Raw genomic sequence first — 21,122 nt, 5'->3', positions numbered from 1 at the left:
AACTGTTGTGGATGTCGGCGATCTTGCGGTGGAAGTACGAGGCGAGGGAGTCGCAGAGGTCCTGCGAGGGAGTGATGTCGTTGTTGCTGGTGCTGGGGTTGGAGAACTCCTTGACGATGTTGAAGAGCTCCTTGCTGTCATGGGCGTTCTTGTCCAGTCGTTCCTTCAAAGATTTCTTCTTGGTGGTGCGGATGAGCTGGTGATGTCTGCGGGTGGCGAGTTTGAGGGCGGTCATGTTGTCGGTGGTCTTGTCGAGGAGCCAGGCCTTCTCGAGGGTGCGGCAGGCCTTCTTGGAGTCCTTGAGTTCGTCGGTGAACCAGGGGGCCTTCTTGCTTCTGGGCCTGGTCAGTGGTTTCTTCAGTGGGGCGAGGTCGTTGGCACAGGAGGTCAGCCATTGCGTGAGGTCGAGGGCTGCTGTGTTAGGGTCCGTTGTCCTGACCGGTGGGTTCTGGCTGAGGGAGGTGGTGAGCTGGTCGACGGTGATCTTGCTCCAGTTTCTGTGGGGAACCTGCTTCGGGTGGTGGTGGACCGTGTTCTTCTTGAAGCTGAAGTGGACGCAGCTGTGGTCAGTCCAGTGGAGTCCGGTGCAGTGGCTGAAGGTGATGTGCTTGCTGGATGAGAAGAGGGGGTCGAGCGTGTGGCCGGCGTAGTGGGTGGGGGTGTTGACCAGTTGCTGGAGTCCGAGGTTGGCGAGGTTGTCCAGCAGGGTGGTCGTGTTGCGGTCGTTGTTGTTCTCCAGGTGGAAGTTGAGGTCTCCGAGGAGGATGCAGTCGGTGGAGGGGAGGGCGTGAGGGCTGATGAAGTCCGTGATGTCTTCGCAGAACTGTGCGCGTGGTCCCGGGGGTCTGTAGATGAGGGTGCCTCTGAGGGTAGTCTTGGGGTCGGTGTGGATCTGGAAGTGCAGGTATTCGGCGGTGTTGAATGCGTCGGTGGAGTCAGTCGAGATGCGGATGGTGCTTTTGTGAACGATGGCGATGCCCCCTCCGGTCTGGTTGTTGCGATCCCTCCTGATGATCTTGTAGCCGTCCGGGATGGCTATGGCGATGTCGGGGGCTGAGGAGGCGTTCATCCAGGTTTCCGTGAGGAAGGCGACGTCTGGAGATGCGGTGTCGAGGAGGTTCCAGAGTTCCACGGCGTGTCTGTGGATGGAGCGGGTGTTGATCAGGATGCACTTGAGGTGGTTGCTGTTGTCCGTCTTGGTGGGCGTGGTGCTTGTTCGGAGGCAGGAGAAGTTGCAGGATCGGCAGTCGAAGGGTCCATGGGTGCATCGCGGGGACGCTCGGTGGCATCCGGGGGCTCGGGCAGGTTTGAGTGCGATGAGCGTAGCGAAGTCGTAGGTCCTGCGGGGGGGCTGGCGGGCGCGGGGACCAGGGGGTCTGGCGCTGGGCGCGGTCCAGGCGCGGACGGGCGCAGACGGGCTTACCTTTGGCGCACCTTCGGCGCTCAGTCGGCGCTCCCGCTGCGCGCGTCCGCTGCGCGGTCGCTGGGGGGGCGTCATAAGTAAGGAGCCGGGAGGGAGGGTCCGCTGGGAGGCGGGAGGCTGGGTGGCCAATGGGCAGGGAGGAGAGGCGGGACTGCGGGGTCAGCGGCGGGAAACCAGGAAGGCGAGTGACCGGGGCAGCGGCGGCGGCGAGGAGGCGAGGAGAGTGGCCAGCAGCAGCAGGAGGAGAGCGGCGTGAAGCGGAGGTCAGCGCAGGTGAGGAGGAGGCGGCGTGAGCGGGGTCGGTACCAGCAGGTAGGCAACAGGCAACAGGCAGCAGCAGGCGACAGGCAGCAGCAGGCGACAGGCTGCAGCAGTGAGAGGTGAGCGACCGTCTGTGTGGGGCACAGGGGTCACACTGACCAGCCCGCCGCGGTCACCTTAAGTAAGGAGCCGGGAGGGAGGGTCCGCTGGGAGGCGGGAGGCTGGGTGGCCAATGGGCAGGGAGGAGAGGCGGGACTGCGGGGTCAGCGGCGGGAAACCAGGAAGGCGAGTGACCGGGGCAGCGGCGGCGGCGAGGAGGCGAGGAGAGTGGCCAGCAGCAGCAGGAGGAGAGCGGCATGAAGCGGAGGTCAGCGCAGGTGAGGAGGGAGCGGCGTGAGCGGGGTCGGTACCAGCAGGTAGGCGACAGGCAACAGGCAGCAGCAGGCGACAGGCAGCAGCAGGCGACAGGCAGCAGCAGTTAGAGGTGAGCGACCGTCTGTGTGGGGCACAGGGGTCACACTGACCAGCCCGCCGCGGTCACCTTAAGTAAGGAGCCGGGAGGGAGGGTCCGCTGGGAGGCGGGAGGCTGGGTGGCCAATGGGCAGGGAGGAGAGGCGGGACTGCGGGGTCAGCGGCGGGAAACCAGGAAGGCGAGTGACCGGGGCAGCGGCGGCGGCGAGGAGGCGAGGAGAGTGGCCAGCAGCAGCAGGAGGAGAGCGGCGTGAAGCGGAGGTCAGCGCAGGTGAGGAGGGAGCGGCGTGAGCGGGGTCGGTACCAGCAGGTAGGCGACAGGCAACAGGCAGCAGCAGGCGACAGGCAGCAGCAGGCGACAGGCAGCAGCAGTGAGAGGTGAGCGACCGTCTGTGTGGGGCACAGGGGTCAAAACAGGTTATGTCCCACTTTGGAGGACCTCCGACAGTGAGCTGTTGGATAGGAGCAAAGGGATATCAGTGGCACCCATAAGGTATACTGGGAGGAGGGCCTCCTGTACAGCAAGGCAAAGGACCCCAAACCATGGGCAACTAGAAGACTTGTGGTCCCCCGGCAGTACATGAAGTTTCTCCTTAACCTGGCCCATGCTATCTCTTTAGCTGGACACCTTGCCAATCTCTTTTCCCGTCCCCAGATGTATGAGAAGGTCAAGGAGTTGTGTCACCCCTGTGTCACCTGCCATGCCAGTGCCAAGGCAGAGGGCAGGACAAAGGCTCCCTTGATATCTCTTCCAGTAGTGGGTCCCCCCTTTGAGAGGGTAGGGATTGCCACTGTTGGTCCACTAGACCGACCCTCCCCCACAACCTCAGGGAATCTGTTTATCTTTGTGGGAGTGGACCATACCAAAATGTTCCTAGAGACTGGTTCCCTTAGGACAGGCACCAGGAGTCCTGCTGGGTATATTCACCAGAGTTGGGTTCCCTGAGGAGCTAATCTAAGATAGAGGCATACATTTTAAGTCTGGCTATCTGAAGGCTATGTGGGAGGAGTGTGGTGTGACCACCCCCTACCATTACCATGGCAATGGTCTAGTTGGGATGTTCAACAAGACCATGAAAGGCATTATGCCGGGGTTACCTGAGAAACTCAGGAGGAGATGGATGTCCTTCTCACATGCCTGCTATTTGCCTACAGGGAGGTTCCCAAAAATGATTGGCTTTAGCGCCCTGAGAGTGGCTCTTTGGACACTCTGTAAGAGGTCCACTAAGCTTAGTTAGGGAAGGTTGGGAGAGATCTGTCAAGGAGCTAAAGTAGGTCATAGTGGACAATACGCTTGGCCTTCGTTCAGGGTGGCTGAGCATATGAAGAAGGTGAATAAGAACCTGATGGCCGGCCAGGAGCTTATGAAGCACAGGTATGACCAGAGGCCCTCCATCGTCAAGTACCAGCCAGAACAATTGGTGTGGGTCTTGGAGTCAGTGGGACCTAGAACACTTCAGGGCAGGTGGACTGAGTAATATCCATTCACAGAGAAGATGAAGGAAGTCACCTACTTGGTAGATCTGGGTACCCACAGGAGCGCTCACAGGGTCAACAATGTGAACAAGCTCAAGTTGCACCATGGCAGGGCAGACATCACCAGGCTGATGCTGACTGATGAGGTGAGGAGGAAAAGAGTGAGCCCCTTCCAGACCTTTTATCCTCTAATGCCCAAGATGGAAGTGTGGAAGGAGTAGTTCTCTTCTTCACCAACTTGACAGAACAGCAATAAAGGGACTGCTGTCAGTTGCTGAAGCAGTTTGCTGGACTATTTCTCTGACCCGAGGTCTGGTAACATGGTGTGCCCACGATGTGAACATCAGTGGCAACTTACCTGTCAAAAGTAAACTATACAGGTTGTCTGACCGGGCCAAGGCCGGCATTAAGACTGAGGTTGTCAAGACGTTGGAGCTGGGGGTATTTGAGCCCTGCAGGAGTCCATGGGTTGCTCAGTTGTACTAGTGTCTAAGCCCAAACCCCGAAGGAGAGAAAGCCTGAGAGGAAATCTGTGGACTACAGGGACCTCAGTGCAGTCACTCAGACTGATGCCCAGTCCGTCCCAAAAGCTGATGAGCTCATTGATAGGTTGGGACCAGCAAAATATCTGAGTACCTTTGACCTGACATTGGGTTATTTTCACATAGCCCTCACTGCCGAAGCTAAGCAGATATCTGATTTTTCTACATCTGACGGCCAAATTCAGTTAAAAGTGATGCCCTTTGGGTTGGAAAATGCACCTGAAATCATCTAGAGGTTTGTGATCTGAGTACTTTTAGGTTTAGAAAGTTTCAGTGCTGTTTATCTTGATGATATAGCTGTATTTAGTTTCACCTGGAAGGATCACCTGGTCCACCTCAAGGAAGGGCTTCCGGCCCTGCAGCAGGCAGGCCTGACTAGCAAGCAAAGTAAGCGCCAGCTAGGGCAAGGTTCTGTAGTGTACGTAGGCCACCAAGTTGGAGGAGGCCAGGTGCAGCTTCTTCTAATTTAGATGGTGTGTCCAAGTGCTCCTTCCCTCTGAAGCTACACTCATGCCCGCAACACGTCACATGCCTGGAGTGCTTCCCGGAGAGCAACGGATACTAGGGTGGTTGGCGGCCCTCTTTCACCCCAAGGTTGCTTCTTTTCTGCCGCATGCCACCTGCCTTCACCTTGTCGTCTCGTGTTGCGGCATTGGGGGATAACATGGATTGGCTGAGGTCGGCAGCAATGCGCTCTTTGGTGGTCAACCTGTTGCTGCTCTTCTTGCTGTCCTGTCTACTGTCACTGCACCTGTCTCGCTCGTGGAGTTGGGTGTGCAGCAGGGCGGTAGGGCACTTGGGCACAATGCCATCTTTTTGCCTTAGAGTTTCTCCACTTCCTCTGCTACTTCAAAGCTGTGCTGCAAGATCCTGCGCCTTCTGGATAATTCAAACTTAAAACCCAAGATTTTGAGTCCCAGCTGTGTGGTGGAGGCGGCGGTTCCATCATGCCTAGGGGAGAGGAGGTAAGTGAATCTCCACCGCTGCTATTTCTTTCTGGGTGTCAATGTTAAACGGCATTCCTGCTGGTGTCTATGGCGGTCCTCAGTGTATCTTATCGACTACCACTGACCACCACAGACTATCTGCATTCTTTCTGCTTTACATAATCCGCTAGATGAAAGACAGGGCTGGGCAGAGGCACACCGTCTATTGCAGGCCACCATCTCGATTAATGATCTGGATTATTGTGCACCACGGGTAAGCGTACGGTAACAGTAATGGGGAAGCTCTGCTTCCATGTAGGCCCACAGGCATAGACACCATGCTTGAGAGAGCCAATGGGGTGATTTCTACGGAGATTGCTATGACCGAGCAAAGACTATCCATTGGGGCTGGGAGAAGTAAAGGGGGGGCCACAGGAAAGCTGCGGGAGCTGATGGCCTGTGGTAGCATGCTGGGGAACGCCCTCCCTATGATGGAGATGGACTGTCCACCAAGAGATATGGATGGGGCGATTTCCCATAGTACTGCAGGAGCTGCAAACGAGGTCACACTGGTAGACATTAATCCCTGCAGTAATCCCTGCATTGACTTGGCATCCCAGAGTACAGACCTTGTCAATTCCTCCCCTGAAACCACTGCCAAACATAAAAGTTCCAATGTTAAAGCATCCCGCCCCAGCCCAACAGCTAAACCAAGAACCCTCAAGGAGATGACCGGGAAAGGGGGATGCTTTGAACCTTGATGAGATCTTTGGGAAATTTGCCAAAACTTTACAGGACTATCTTGCCCCAATCAGGGAAAGCCTGGCTGCTTTTGAAAGCCCAAATGGTTAAACTTATTAGTGGCCGAGTGCCCGCATGTGAGCAGCGTGCACCCAACATGAGTCTACCCGGACATGCTTGCAGATGCAAAACTCGTTGGCCTGCTGTGGCGGAGTCAGGTGCGGCAGCCACCTTGCCACAAAAGGAGAAGATAACTCCTCTCGCCCAGATAGCAAAGGTGTAGCGTTACAGGTGCCGTCACATGAGTGACACTGTGTCCCATTTATTGTTACCGTAACTAAGTGCCATGGACAAAGTGTATCAGTAGCTCTCTCCCTTCGCAGTGTATTTATCCTATTACACTGCTGGCTTTGTTCCATAAAATCCCAGAGAGAGCATCATTACTAGAAAATAAATACCTCCTCTCCACCAGAGGTATTTTAAAATTCCTGTATCAAATGAAAGTTCTCCCACTTCTGTATTATCTTCACTTCAGTCATGTGCCTTTCTAGAGTGTACTCTTGTTTTTACTTAACGTGTTTAGCTTCCTTTGAGATGTGGTTTGCTCAGTTATTTGCCATCGCAAGATATTTTCAGCACAAATTGACATGCTACACAGTGATCAATAGTGCTTAGTCTCTTATGAAGGGACTTATTTGACTCCCTTTCCTTTGCAAGGTTGTGGTTTCCATGGTTGTGGCCTCTGTTTCTCTAATTGTTAACCATGCACCCTTTGTATGTATGTATGTATACGTGTGTGTGTGTATGTATATAGTTTCCTTTAGAGTTTTCCAACTCTACATTGAAAGTATGACTACTGTCTCTCAGCAATAGGAGTCCCAGTGAATAACTTTTTCAGAGTAGTTTAGCCTTACTCCTCGACTTTGTCTCTATTTTCCAGAAGTAAAACACACAACCTGAAATTTCTAGACTAGGATGGGATCTGCCTTAATCTGCTTGAAAGAGGCATCTTTTGCTGACCTGCAGTGCCGCCTCTCTCCTTTTACCGACATCCCCATCTGCCCCTTTCCATATTTCTAATTTTATTTCGAAGTTGCAGAGCAATTCCTCATTTCTGTGCCCACATGCCAGGATAGACCACAGCAGCATTATAAAATCGGGTGAATTTATGTATTAATCACTTTCTATTTTGAAACAGGTCATCCAGACCGGTATTGGGTTTCTTGTTTAGTTTTATTAGTCACCTCACACTTTGCGCCTAGCTTTTCTCTGCAACTCCTTATCTCTCATGTCCAATGCTGCTTACTAGCTTTGGTATTTAAATCCATTTCTAACATTACACTTTACAAAGTATTGCCCAGTGGAGGATTCCATTTCTAATGGTCTACCAACTACTCCTTAAAGGTCATTGGCACAGACGGTACAAGTGGCACCATATTTTGAAGCATGTTCACTTAGCCAGTTGTGAACCTTGGCTGCATTTGAGGCTTGACCAGCATCATGCTCGTCAGGAAAATCACCGACGTTTAGGTTGGAAGACAATGAATATTTAAATAAGGAGTGCAACTAGAATTGGAGGTAATGTCATTTTTGTTTGTCCTGCTTTATCCCCCAAAATTAGCTGGATTCGAGCTTTTGCCAAGGGTGGTGGCTGAACCAATAAAGCGAAGCAGGATCAGAAAAGGATCATTACCTGCGATGTAAGCCTCAAACAGGCATAACGTTAATCAGATCTTTCTTCATTTCAAGAGCTTCTGGAGAGCTTAAGCTCTTTAATCTTGTTCTAATAGACTGCTGGGATACAGGCAAGACGAAGGCTGAAAGCCCGAAACCGGTCCTAGGATGCTTGTTTCCAGTCCAGGGAGGACCTGGCTTGGCAGTTCGGGCTGGACTGTTCCCATGGGGCACAGGGTCAAGACTGATTTGCATATGGCTGGGTTCAAACTGGAATGGCATGGTGAGCAAAAAAACGATGGATTTAGGCCCAGATCTCTGTACTGGGGTGAATGTATGACATTGTTCTGCATTCTGTCCATCAATTGTTGTTTTTGCATTTGTCACCCCGAGTGGGAAGGGTATGCTCAGACGTGAGTCCCTTGCTCTCCATGCCACTGGAATCAAGCTATCCTGGCTGACGAAGGCTGAAAGCCCGAAACCGGTCCTAGGATGCTTGTTTCCAGTCCAGGGAGGACCTGGCTTGGCAGTTCGGGCTGGACTGTTCCCATGGGGCACAGGGTCAAGACTGATTTGCATATGGCTGGGTTCAAACTGGAACGGCATGGTGAGCAAAAAAACGATGGATTTAGGCCCAGATCTCTGTACTGGGGTGAATGTATGACATTGTTCTGCATTCTGTCCATCAATTGTTGTTTTTGGGATACAGGCAAGATCAATTGTTTTTAAACCAATGATTTTCGTATCAATTTAGGCCGTTTCTTATTCGATGATTGTATAAAGGTGCAGTCAGTTTTAAGTGTGCCTGTTAATGGTCATTTCTGGTACGTAAAACACAGATTTGTTTGTTACTGCTGTGCACGTCTGATCCAGCGCGAGCTCCCACTATTTGCTTCAAATAGGGATCAAACAACAAACTCAAACGCACTGGCCCATACTCACTTCAACTCAAACTTACTCCGTAAATTAATCCCTGTCTTTGTAGGATAGGCGCTGGATTTTGTTTATTTACACACAGACTTGTGTCTACAAAACCGAGCCTGTATACCAACTACTTTCCTCTGGTCGATGGACCCAAAGTTGAGTAGTCGATGGTAGTAATTTAGAACTAGCTATCCATCTAGATTGCTAAATAATCAAACTCCGTGTGCAATTAATAATGTTTATCGAAAATTATTTTGAATGCAAAATGCTCATTTCGTACAGGTTTACAAGGCAAAGCATAAATCACAGTGACAGAACATCAGCAAATGCAAACAGTGTCAAACTCATATCAAATGAACGAAAACGCAAATAAAGGAGTGGATAGGTGGAGAGACAAAAGTTTCAGAGACAAGATACATTTGCAAATAATTATGCAAAGGATGGATCATTTAACTATACTAACTCAAGAGATTCAGAGAAAATACCACCCCCTGGCCACGGTGATAGCAGGGGTCCCCTAAGACAGAGTCAGGGAAGAAAGATTAATCAGGATACAGGACAGGGACAGGCACAGGAAACAGGTAGGCCTCTATCTTCTATCTGCAAATCGACAGACTGCGACAATCTCCCTACAAGTCTAAATCAACAGTCGCCTAACCACACCCCTCTAAGACACTCCAGTTATACCCTAAAATCTACATGTCCAACCCACAGTTGTAGCAACATTTACAGAAATTCAGTCTTTCATTGGTCACTTTAGGGGGTGTTGTATCACACCACCATAGTCTCATTCACAATTTCACAGCGCTCTTTGTCCAAATCTTTTCTCATGTATTAAACACCACGTGTGACAGGATATTTCCTTCGACTAGTAACATGTTTCTTATTCAATACACATTTATTGTTCTCTCTCTGCTGTGTCTGCGGAAGAAGCTTGTACATTTCACTCGATATCGCGGCCATCCTTCCGTCACTTGGCAGACATTTAATGCACCTCGTAGGTCAAGAGCGTTATGTGCAAAAGCAGCATTAGACAATAATATTTTTTGAAAATCTTGTATTTTCAGTGATATGACCACCTTTCAGTGATATGACCAACGAAGGCCCTGCTTTTATATTAAAAACAGATCTGTGGACTATACAATTTCCCACTGAAAGGCAATATTTCTCTCCATGTGTTCACATACTTGGCGTGTCACGCAGTTTGGTGCTTACTTTCCCTCCATGTTAAAGAACAGTAGATGTTTCAGCATCCAGGCTAATGTGCTGCATAGATAAATACATATAAGGTCCCAAAGGCGAGACCAATTGCATTGCAAATGCTTGTTTTCATTGCGTATCAGTTTGTCGGTGAAATTGGTTTTATCGCCTCCTTATTTGTAGAGAACAGCCGTTGATAATAAATCCCAGCTATTATTCCACAAAGCTTCCCAGTCAGCCCTCCAACTGTTCTCTCACTAAACTCGTGATTGTACCTGGACGTTGCAAACCTGCTAACTTCCATATTTAAACAGATCCTCTGTGCCTCGTGGTCCTGTTGCAGCTCCTGGATGTACACACGGCTGGTTCATCCGCCTTTGTTCTTCCTTTCGATACCAAAGGGGATGATGGACGGAGCGTTTGAGCAAATCAAACACTCCCCCCCAGTCAACTGATCTGGATTTAATACATCATTCTTTAGCTCACTCCACCACTCCAGTTAAGACATGGCCATATGCAAATCAGTCTGACCCTGTGCCTCATGGGAACAGTCCAGCCCGAACTGCCAAGCCAGGTCTTCCCAGGACCGGAAACAAGCATCCTGGGACCGGTTTCGTGCTCATAACCCTCATCAGCCAGGCTATCTTGAATCCATTGGCAAAGTGAGCAAGGGACCCACATCTGGGCATACCCTGCCAACTTAGGGCGAACAAAGCTGGGGTTGAGTGTTTGATTTGCTCAAACGCTCTGTCCATCATCCCCTTTAGTATCGCTTTGTTCTTCCTTTGAGCTGCTGAGACTCTAAATTATACAGAATGTTATACATTTGTCTTCTATATAAAGTACTGCTTTTCTTGATAATATATTGAGGATTATTGAAAGAAAAATCCTGCACAACAAACTGCATGCTTTTCCTAACTGTGAATAAATTTGCAATAATCTCTCCTGTTAATAAGACTTTACGGAGAATCATCAATCAACGACTCAATATTCAGAATGAATCACCGCGTCTGTTGTCATGTCATGAGTTTGTGAATCTCACACTTCACAGCTGTGTGTTGTGTTAACTTTCCTGTTTAAGATGGTGCTGACTGTGCGCTTGTTGACATTCCTGTCTAAGGTTTTGTCTCTCACTTCCACAGAGTTGTACTCGTTGTCATAGTCCTTTCATGCTCTGCCATTCCCAGAGTGTGTTTGGCAACTTGTCTGAGGTGTTTTGTACTTGCTACAAGTAGCTCCCTCTTTATCGAGCTGGTCCTGGTGTTGCAGGGATTCTGCACATACACAGAACTATGAGCAGGAAAACAGTGTCAGTGTATAGGGCTGTATCACCTACCACATCAGTAACAAAATCCCAAACCGACTAGCTATAGTGGCTCTTCGGTCTCCCAAAAATTTCAGGAAGCTATGAATGATTAGACAACCCAGAACACAACACTCCCGACTCTCTTAGGAATCGCGGGACCAAGAACACTCTTTCGTTCACTCTCATACGTACTCTACAATATAGTATACGATCCACTACTAGCATCAGAATGCATCCACTTAGCACAGTTATCATTGTCACAATTCCATAGAAAACAAAAGGGGTAGTGATCTTATAAAGGCAGTGGTAATAAGGCAAAATAATAAAGCCTAGCCACCCTCCCCTTGGTAAGAAGTACTTTATTTTATAAAAGGAAGATCTCTAGGCTTTGTCAGCAGACCACCTACTTTAAAGGCTAGATGTAAAGGTTACATCATATGCACAGCAGAGCTCTTCTCCATGGAGCAGCTTTCTCCAAGTGTGTTCTAAAAACATGTAGCAGTGTAATATCAAAGCACAAATTCCTAGCCCTGCAGCTGTGTGCAACGTGTTATGTCTAGGTAATAGGGACTGACCAGAACAGGATAACAAGTAGTGCTGTAGTTCGACCTTGCACATCGTGTTCAGACTAAACTTCAAGAAATACTGAAAACCAGAAAAACAACTGAATCTCATGTGCGAGGCACAGACAGAGTGTTGCAATAACGAAATAATATTGTAGCATGGCAGCCAGGCTCAAGCAAAGTTTGCAATATCGACGACGTGCCTGAGGGCCCTCATGACACCGACTCTGCTTCTGATGCTCTGAGACGGGAATCCCAAAATGTGACTTATTTACATGTTTCACTCACTTACTTTACAGTCAATGTTTTAAAAAAGATCAATATATGTTTAGTCTGGACAAACAAGATCCATGGAAGCCTCTGGCAGTATCCGAAGCAGAATCATTCAAGTCTGGGTGATATACCAGACCCCCTGGAGTGACTGACCAGACCAACTTCTGTGCGGTGTTTAGTTCTTTGCTATAAGTTACCCTTGTTTATCGAGCTGGTCCCGGCTCACCCTTCTGATGCTTTTAGTTCTCTGTGACGAACAGCCCATAATGTGACTTATCTACATGTTCTGCTCACTTACTTTACAGTCCGTGTTTTGAAAGAGATCAATATGCGTTTAGTGAGGTCCAATGAGGTTCATGGAAGCCTCTGGCAGCGTCTGAAGCAGGCAACATTCAGACGCCCTGGAGTGATTTAACCTGCATAGCTTATTGGTATTGTCTTTATTACACGGCCATATCGTGAAACAGCAGTGACTGTAAGTTTGTGGAAGTAGACTAATGCTCAGGATGCTTTGACAATGCACACTCTTTATCCAGGATACATCACTTCACAGAACATGTTGGAGGAACTCTAGCTCCGGTATTGTTCTTGACACACCAAGGACATCGAGAAAATCCCTTCGCCAGTAGTGTTCCAAGATCTCTAGCTCTGGCACTGTACTGTGCACACCATGGGCGCCCAGAATACACCTCTGCATGTTGGAGTTCAAAGACCTCTAGCTCCAGAATTGTTCTGTAAACTCAAGGGTATCAAGAATACATCTCTTCGTGTCTGGGTTGTCCTTCACGATCTCTAGCTCGGGTCTGGCACTCTTCAGTTCACGAAGCAAAGACGAATCGATTGAATGATGTACAATCCTGTGGGGACAAGAGAGGGCCAGATACTGATTCAACATTGTGGACATAAATGACAAATAATCCAGTATGCGCACTAATTACAAAAAAACTGAGCATATATTTAGGAGTACTGCTACCAACCACCATAGAGGCCCCAGGGTTAAACTACCACTTCCTCTCCTCCAGCTATCTTCTACCTTCTCTAAACACAATACAAGCTGATAAATACTGATACACATTGCAAACATAAATCAATCACAACAGCCAGTCAGTGCCCACTGCCCATCATTCTTCTCACACTGAGCGATACCAGGGTTAGGGTACAATCCACCTAGAAACAAGACGGTGTCATCATAGTGGGTCCTGCAGAGCTCTCCGACTTGCCTGGTGGTACGAATGCACAACCACATCCGCTGCACCAACCAAACTCCACTGTTTGGACAGAGGGAACCGTGCAGTGGTAAATCACAGAGAGCTGAAATACACACCAGTCGCAATCGCTAACAGATAAGTGGGCATTTTAGGTCATTAGTAGCCAATCCCCATCACTACAATTGTGAAAGGGAGGCATTTGGCTAAACGTATGGAAGGTCCCTTCTCCCTGTGAATGAGGGAATATGAATGCCACCCCACCATGACACTCCACTGGATCATTCCCACCCTGCTCCTCACAGCTCATAGGCAGGTACAAGTGATATCCCACCCTGCTCCCCACACCTTATAGGCAGGTACAGGTGATGTCCCACCCTGCTCCTCACACCTCATAGGCAGGTACAAGTGATGTTCCACATGCGCCTCACACCTCATAGGCAGGTACAAATGATGTCCCACCTGCTCCTCACACCTCATAGGCAGGTACAAGTGATGTCCCACCTGCTCCTCACAACACATAGGCAGGTACAAGTGATGCCCCACCTGCCCCTCACACCTCATAGGCTGATACAAGTGATGTCCCACCCTGCTCCTCACACCTCATAGGCTGATACAAGTGATGTCCCACCCTGCTCCTCACACCTCCTAGGCAGGTACAAATGATGTACCACCTGCTCCTCACACCTCATAGGCAGGTACAAGTGATGTTCCACCTGCTCCTCACAACACATAGGCAGGTACAAGTGATGTCCCACCTGCTCCTCACACCTCATAGGCTGATACAAGTGATGTCCCACCCTGCTCCTCACACCTCATAGGCTGATACAAGTGATGCCCCACCCTGCTCCTCACACCTCCTAGGCAGGTACAAATGATGTACCACCTGCTCCTCACACCTCATAGGCAGGTACAAGTGATGTTCCACCTGCTCCTCACAACACATAGGCAGGTACAAGTGATGCCCCACCTGCTCCTCACACCTCATAGGCTGATACAAGTGATGTCCCACCCTGCTCCTCACACCTCCTAGGCAGGTACAAGTGATGTCTTACCTGCCCCTCACACCTCATGGGCAGGTACACGTGATATCCCTCCTGCTCCACACGTCTTAGGCAGGTAAAAGTGATATCACACCTACCTCTCACACCTCATAGGCAGGTACAAGTGATAATCCACCTGCTCCTTACACAGTATAGGTCATAAGCAGATGTTTGCCCCTGATGGATGAAGTGAGTACACACCTAAAAGGACTCACCTGAGGGATGTTTTTCATTGTGCTGTGTGGCATTCTTGAGGAGATTTAACGACTGGTTGAATTAACTCACTGGAAGATTTAATTTCCATTGACAAGTGGTTTGGAAATGAGTCTGATTTGGATGCAGCCGTCCTTGTAGTAACGTGTGCCTTTGCATTAGATTGAAGCTGAACCTGCAGACAGGGACCTTGTACTTCACTATAACAGCTTCTGTGCAAGAAGCACGTGATCGCTTCACCGATTAAATTTTGCAAGCATATACTAGACAGGCTCTATAGGTTTCTCGGGTTATTTTTACTTCAGTTTCTTCATATTGTTTTATTTTTCTGTATATAAACTTGGAGGTTTCCAAACTATTTCAAGCATCCAAAACTCTGAATTATTAGCCATAAAGAAGGAATGGCACAGCCTGAAGGAATCCTAGGTTGAGTTTTGGGGAGTGGCAACAGAATATCATGACCTAACGTCTGACAAATATTTTGTACTAAATATTGTTAACAAAAATATTGCTGAGATGAAATTAATAATATAAAATCTACACCCAATTAATATGCAGTATACAATATTGCGACGATATTCTGGCACACAGCCTGAGTTTTGCTCAATATTTCCGGTCTTATGGCCTTTCGTGCACAACAAACATAAATCAAAGTACATTGCACAAAATAAATGAACTTACACCAACCATAACAAAAAGGCAATAAAACGGAAACAAATGTTGAAAACACGAGGTCTGCTGGGTACTAGTAGGGGTTAGTGGGGGTGTGAAATGTGGATGCTCCGATTATACTGAAATCCCTTTACATAGATTCCTAGGTGCTCTGCAGGGACATGGGAAAGGAGGCAAGCAGCCCTTGTGGGATAAAGGGGAAAGACTGGAAAGGGGCTTTCAAGGACATGGGAAGGAAGGCGGAGTAATGTAATCCAAAAAAACACTTTTAATGACGATCAGTCTGGAGCCTGATGAGCCCTTGACCCTCCCAGAGGGGCGGGGCTGCTTCGGGAGCCAATGACTTTTAATGACGATCAAACTGGAGCCTGGTGAGCCCTTAATCCTCCCAGAGGGGCGGGGCTGCTTCGGGAGCCAATGACTTTTAATGACGATCAAACTGGAGCCTGGTGAGCCCTTGACCCTCCCAGAGGGGCGGGGCTGCTTCGGGAGCCAATGACTTTTAATGACGATCAAACTGGAGCCTGGTGAGCCCTTAATCCTCCCAGAGGGGCGGGGCTGCTTCGGGAGCCAATGACTTTTAATGACGATCAAACTGGAGCCTGGTGAGCCCTTGACCCTCCCAGAGGGGCGGGGCTGCTTCGGGAGCCAATGACTTTTAATGACGATCAAACTGGAGCCTGATGAGCCCTTGACCCTCCCAGAGGGGCGGGGCTGCTTCGGGAGCAAATGACTTTTAATGACGATCAAACTGGAGCCTGGTGAGCCCTTAATCCTCCCAGAGGGGCGGGCTGCTTCGGGAGCCAATGACTTTTAATGACGATCAAACTGGAGCCTGGTGAGCCCTTGACCCTCCCAGAGGGGCGGGGCTGCTTCGGGAGCCAATGACTTTTAATGACGATCAAACTGGAGCCTGATGAGCCCTTGACCCTCCCAGAGGGGCGGGGCTGCTTCGGGAGCCAATGACTTTTAATGACGATCAAACTGGAGCCTGGTGAGCCCTTAATCCTCCCAGAGGGGCGGGGCTGCCTTGGGAAACAAATCCTATTTGAAGGTGGGTGGTTCCCAAGCCACATAGTAGCTTCATTCTTGAGACTCCCGTTATACTTTGCTTTCTTGGTCATGTGGAACACCTTGTTTGGGGGTTTAGCTCATGCTACTGGTTACGGCGTTTTCCAAGCAACCTGAACGTTGTTTGAATAACTGGAAAGTTGAATATTTGCAGTGTGGCAATAAACAGTGTATCAACTTACCTGTCGTCTGCTGGATTTAAAAGCGCCTTCTCAGAAACTGTCATAAATTCTTGTGCCCCCTCTCTCTTACGCAGTGTTACGTGGCTATTGGACGAGCCTGACGTCTTGGGCCGAGAGCGATGACTATGTTCCCGCTATCAATAAGTGTGATGACAAAGTTCATTGTGGTGTACAGTTGGATGACCGGGGACATACACAATTTGGCAATTAGTGAGTGACTGAGATTCGTCCTGGTTTCTCAATTGTCTGCGGCGCGCCAACCATCTCTCTTCCCCTTGTCTTCAGGCTCATTATTTTCTTTGAAAGTAGTGTTTTGGTTTGGCTAGCAGGGATGCCTCTTTTGATGAGGTCCTGCTTAAGACTGGAGTCACCCAAGGGATGGACAGATGCTCAACACTTAGGGGGATTTGTACAAGGAAGTAGAGGAGAGAGGCGTTAGCCTTCCTGCCTTAACGCCTCTCTTCTCCACTTCTGAAACGCAAGGCTGCGCCATATTTACAAGAACGTGGTGCAGCCATGCGTTTCCCCCAGTGATGGAGACTACTAGAGTGTGTTATGCCCACATCAGTTTCCTTCTCAATAGCCTACCACCTTTCTTTGGAATTATCTAATTATATGCCACAAATGCCTCATCTCTGACAATCAATGTTTGAACTTCTGCAAGAACTGCAGACTTGTTACTAGTTCTAGACTTGTGTCCACATGGAGCAATTGTCATTGAAATGAATTCCCTTTGACATGTAGATGTGCGTTTTCCTGGCTCTTTTTAACTATGCCTCAACTGGAGGTTTTCAGCCATTTTATTTAAAATGGATGTCTCCCACTGCAAATTTTCATTGTTTTTATTTTGGCATCACACTGTTAAGCAGAACTGTATTTATTTATTTTATGGTGAAGTTATTATTCCTGTGCTTGAAGAAAATTTATTACACGAGTCTAGTAAAGTTACAACTTCAAGGACTCTTCCGGTTGGACCTGGCCCTCTCTGCTGGGTCACCCACAAACCTTTTGCCTTTACCCGTTAATTATTTTGCTGAATTCGTTTTTGCTGAGCTTAAACTCTGCACTTTACCATTGCTAATCAGTGCTAAAGTGCTTGTGCCAATTTCCCTTAAACCTGGTAGAACTGGCTTACATCAATTGGCATATTTTATTTACTTAATCCCTCGTAAAGTGGTACTACATGTGCCCACGGCCTATAAAATAAATGCTGCAAGTGAATCTGCAGCACTTATTGTGCCACACACTTATGTAGCCCTGTAAACATGTCTCAAGCCTGCCATTGCAGACTTTGTGCACAGTTTTAAACTGCCATTTCTACATGGCAAAATAAAACTTTTGCCAAGCCCAAACTTTTCTTTTTAATGGATATGTCACCCCTAGGTTAGGCCTTGGACATCCCAGAGGGCAGGGTGCAAAGTATTTAAAAAGTAGGACATGTACTTTTAAGTTTCATGTGTCCTGGTAGTGAAAAAGTCTTAAATTCGCTTTTCATTACTATTTTAAGTGGAAGAGTAAGTGAACAATTGCTACACATCTATATACAAATATGACCAAACTGTCCTACAACAACCACTGAACTACATGGGAATACCCAGTGAGCTATGAGAAATAACAGCAATCATCTTTAGGGCCTGTGGACATTTTAGGTTCTTGAGATAAGTATTCAGTGATACTAGAGAATTATCACACAAAGTGCTTTGTGAGAAGGTCTGTGGAGAAGGTGACTTCAGAAGTGGTCTTATCACTTCCAAGCAAATGTTGTATTGAAAGAGGAATGCTTAGGACATAGTGTTGAATAATGGAATACAATTAGTCTCAAAGTAGAACATGGGTCACGCATGAGAGAACGGCTCTGTTTAAAGCTCCATCAAATGGTTTGGTTGACAGAGTAAACTCACATGTGAAGGAAAATGTTCAATGATCCAGAGCAAATGGTTAGGATTCGAAAAGGAATCTGGAGAAAATGATTCGGGTGTGTATGTGACACTCTGTATTGGACTGCCTCCTTCTGGGTCACACCAGTAAGGTGGTCATATGGTGCCATGGGTGAAAGCATCATAAAGGAATGACGTCCAAGAAACTCATCCTTTAGAAAAATTATTCCTTTTTTGGGTTGCCGCTACTACAAATCCTTATACAGACAAACATTTGGGGGAGACAGGTTCTACTTGAAGTCGATAAAAACAGATGAAAAATGTGTATACCTACAACTCTGTGACCATATTGAAAAGTTTAATCTCCTGTACAACTGCCAATCTCGGTCCAGAAGGGGACATAGCACCGAAACAGCGCTAACCCATATTGCTGATGATGCCCGGAGATTGCTTGATCACAATGACTTGTGCCTGCTTATACTTCTGGATCTCTACTCTGAGTTTGACGTGACATGACATGGATCAGTCTTCTGGAGTCAAGGATGGGGCTATCTGGTTTGCGTCATTCCTACATAACAGATCTCAAAGAATAAAAGTCAACCATACCCTCGCCATTACTACTCTGCTCTACTGGAGTACTTCAAGGATCCACGCTCTCTCCTACAATATTCAATCTGTTCATGGAACCCCTCACTGAAATTCTAAATTATTCAAATATTCTTTATCACATGTCTGCTGATGACACACAATTAGGACATTAAGACTCTCAACCGAACCCTGCTGAAAACCACGCAATGGCTAACCTGCACCCACCTCGTGCTCCACGCCATCAAATTCCTCTTGATAACCCCCCACAATCACTCAGCCCCCATACAGGAATGGCTCAAACAACTTACAGCTCTCAATTGTGCCCCCAACATCATTGTCTCTACGAGAACACTTGGTATAACTTTGGACAAATATCTGAATATGCAAGATCATATCAGCGCAACAACGAGTGGAGCCAGCTACCAGCTGAGCGTCCTAAAGAGAATCAAACCTTTCTTGCCCCCTGATGACTTTCATTTGGTAGTACAATCCCTTGTCCTTTCCAGATTAGACTACAGGATTGCTTTCTTCCTAAAACAAGTCTACCGCTATTATGAGCCGTGCTGAACTGCCAGGCCAGGTTCTCCCTGGACCGGACACAAGCATCCTAGGACCAGTTTCACCCCTCATCAGCCCCAAGTGCGCCAGGTATGCCCAGACGTGGGTCCTGGGCTCACTGTGCCACTGTAATCAAGCTATCCTGGCTGAAGAGGGGTGAAACCCTGAAACCGGTCCTAGGATGCTTGTTTCCGGTCCAGTGTGGACCCGGCTTGGCAGTTCGGGCTGTACTATTCACATGAGGCACAGGGTCAAGTCTGATATGCATATGGATGGGTCTAAACTGGGGTGGCATGGTGAGCAACAGAATGATGGTTTTAATCCAGATCTTTTGACTGGGGGTGAATGTTTTGATTTGTTCTGCATTCCGTCCATCAAGTGTGTGTCTTTTGCTTTCTCTAACAAATTTCTACAGTAACAACCCTGAGGAATGCTTCTGGACAACACCTGTTGATAATATCAGATCTTCAATCTACCTACCCGATAGTTACTTTGCTGTTTTTCAGTTCTTACCTATAACTGATAGCTTCTTATTTTATATATATAACTTCTCTGCTATTTTTTCAGTGCTCTGATACCGGGATGGGTTATGATCGCGGTTTATAAAACTATTCGAATAGGACTAAATAAATAAATATTTTGCAAAAGCACCTTCGCCCTCTGCTCCTTACCAGATCTTCTGCAGCCGGGTGTCCGGGTGCTTCAGGGCGTCACAGAGCAGGGATACACCATCACCCAGTGAATTGTAACTCAAGTTCAGTTCCAGCAAAGAGCGGTTGGTGCGAAGGGAGGCGGCCAGAGCTGCACAGGAAGCACTGGTTATCCCACAGCGACTGATACTAAGTAGGTGCGATACAGAGAAATTGAGGGGATTAAAACATTAATAATTTCACCAATGTATTGCTGAAAGTAGTAAAAACAAGGTTAAAAATAATCAGAACAGTAGCTGTCATGGCCCAGTACTCTCTGTCCTGAGGTGTACAAGAATCTCTATACCTCTACCACTGTCACCTGTATAGTAGGTCGGGGGCTGTCAATTCTTCTCCTTTAGAAAAGTAGGTAAATAAGGTACATTGCACAGACATCCCCTTTGTTACACACCTGGGTACAGTACATATGCTTGGTATATACCTACTGGGTCTCAGAGGGACGACCACCCAGGGTCAGTATAAATATAATGGTTCATGGAGCCGACCCCGGCACTGCAAATACTGCCGAATATTCAGACTAGGAAGAGGAAGGCTGAGCCTGCTAGTAACGTCTTCACCTGAAATGAGGTGCATGCTGGTCTTTTCCCTGGGGGAAGGGGTTATTGTTCTACGCCCCCCAATGCAGTCCTCTTGGGTCTCTCCATGAAGTACAGAGACCAGGAGTTGAGGGGACCGCACCAGGGTAGGGTGTGCCAGGGAGAGGAACTCCCACTGCTGATGACAACACAGAGATTGCTATTCTTGTTAATGTCAGATTGACTCTTATTCTGTGCATGGGCCAGGAGTCCCAAGGGGGTGAATAGAGCTCTCCAGAGAGAGGAATTTGGGCCCGATTTATATGTTGGCAGAAAAGGTACTCTGTCACAATTGGGAACAGAGTACCTTTTCCTATAACATAACTGTTTGCCTGACTACTCCATCTCTGCCGGTGCTATACCTGTCAGATGGCCCAATGCAATAGGGCTATCAGAGGTTGACCTGTATCTCTGCCCCCTTAATTTAGATGAACGGACATACAGGTCAGTTTGCACAGCCTTCACTGCCAGGAGAACTCTGGCAGTAAGGGCAGTGAAAACTTCAAAATACCCAGCTGGCTATGGGAGGTAAATTTTAATGCAGAGAATAAATTACCCTTCCATCATCTCTATTTAAATTCCTTGAGGAGCGACAGGGACACATGGACTGGCAATCATGACTCGGCCATAACCAATCAAACGCATGCA

At 48.1% G+C, this 21,122-nt stretch overlaps 1 protein-coding gene across 2 annotated transcripts in view; it reads right to left on the bottom strand.

Annotated features, from left to right (window-relative positions):
• Nucleotides 1-8,662: 8,662 nt before the first annotated feature.
• Nucleotides 8,663-21,122, bottom strand: part of LOC146822466 (NACHT, LRR and PYD domains-containing protein 3-like) — a 384,569-nt gene continuing 372,109 nt past the window's right edge. For both annotated transcript variants that reach the window (XM_085613582.1, XM_085613583.1), the window contains 2 exons: nucleotides 19,861-20,028; nucleotides 8,663-12,637 (listed from right to left, as the gene is read on the bottom strand). In XM_085613582.1, coding sequence (XP_085469708.1) covers nucleotides 12,496-12,637; nucleotides 19,861-20,028 — 310 coding nt within the window. In that variant the 3' untranslated portion in view covers nucleotides 8,663-12,495. The remainder of the gene's footprint in view (nucleotides 12,638-19,860; nucleotides 20,029-21,122) is intronic.

The sequence above is a fragment of the Triturus cristatus genome, chromosome 6, assembly GCF_964204655.1.
Source record: "Triturus cristatus chromosome 6, aTriCri1.1, whole genome shotgun sequence".
Classification (NCBI taxonomy): Eukaryota; Metazoa; Chordata; class Amphibia; order Caudata; family Salamandridae; genus Triturus; species Triturus cristatus.
The sequence above is the reverse complement of the archived record's forward strand: the minus strand, read 5'-3'. Positions and strand labels throughout refer to the sequence as shown.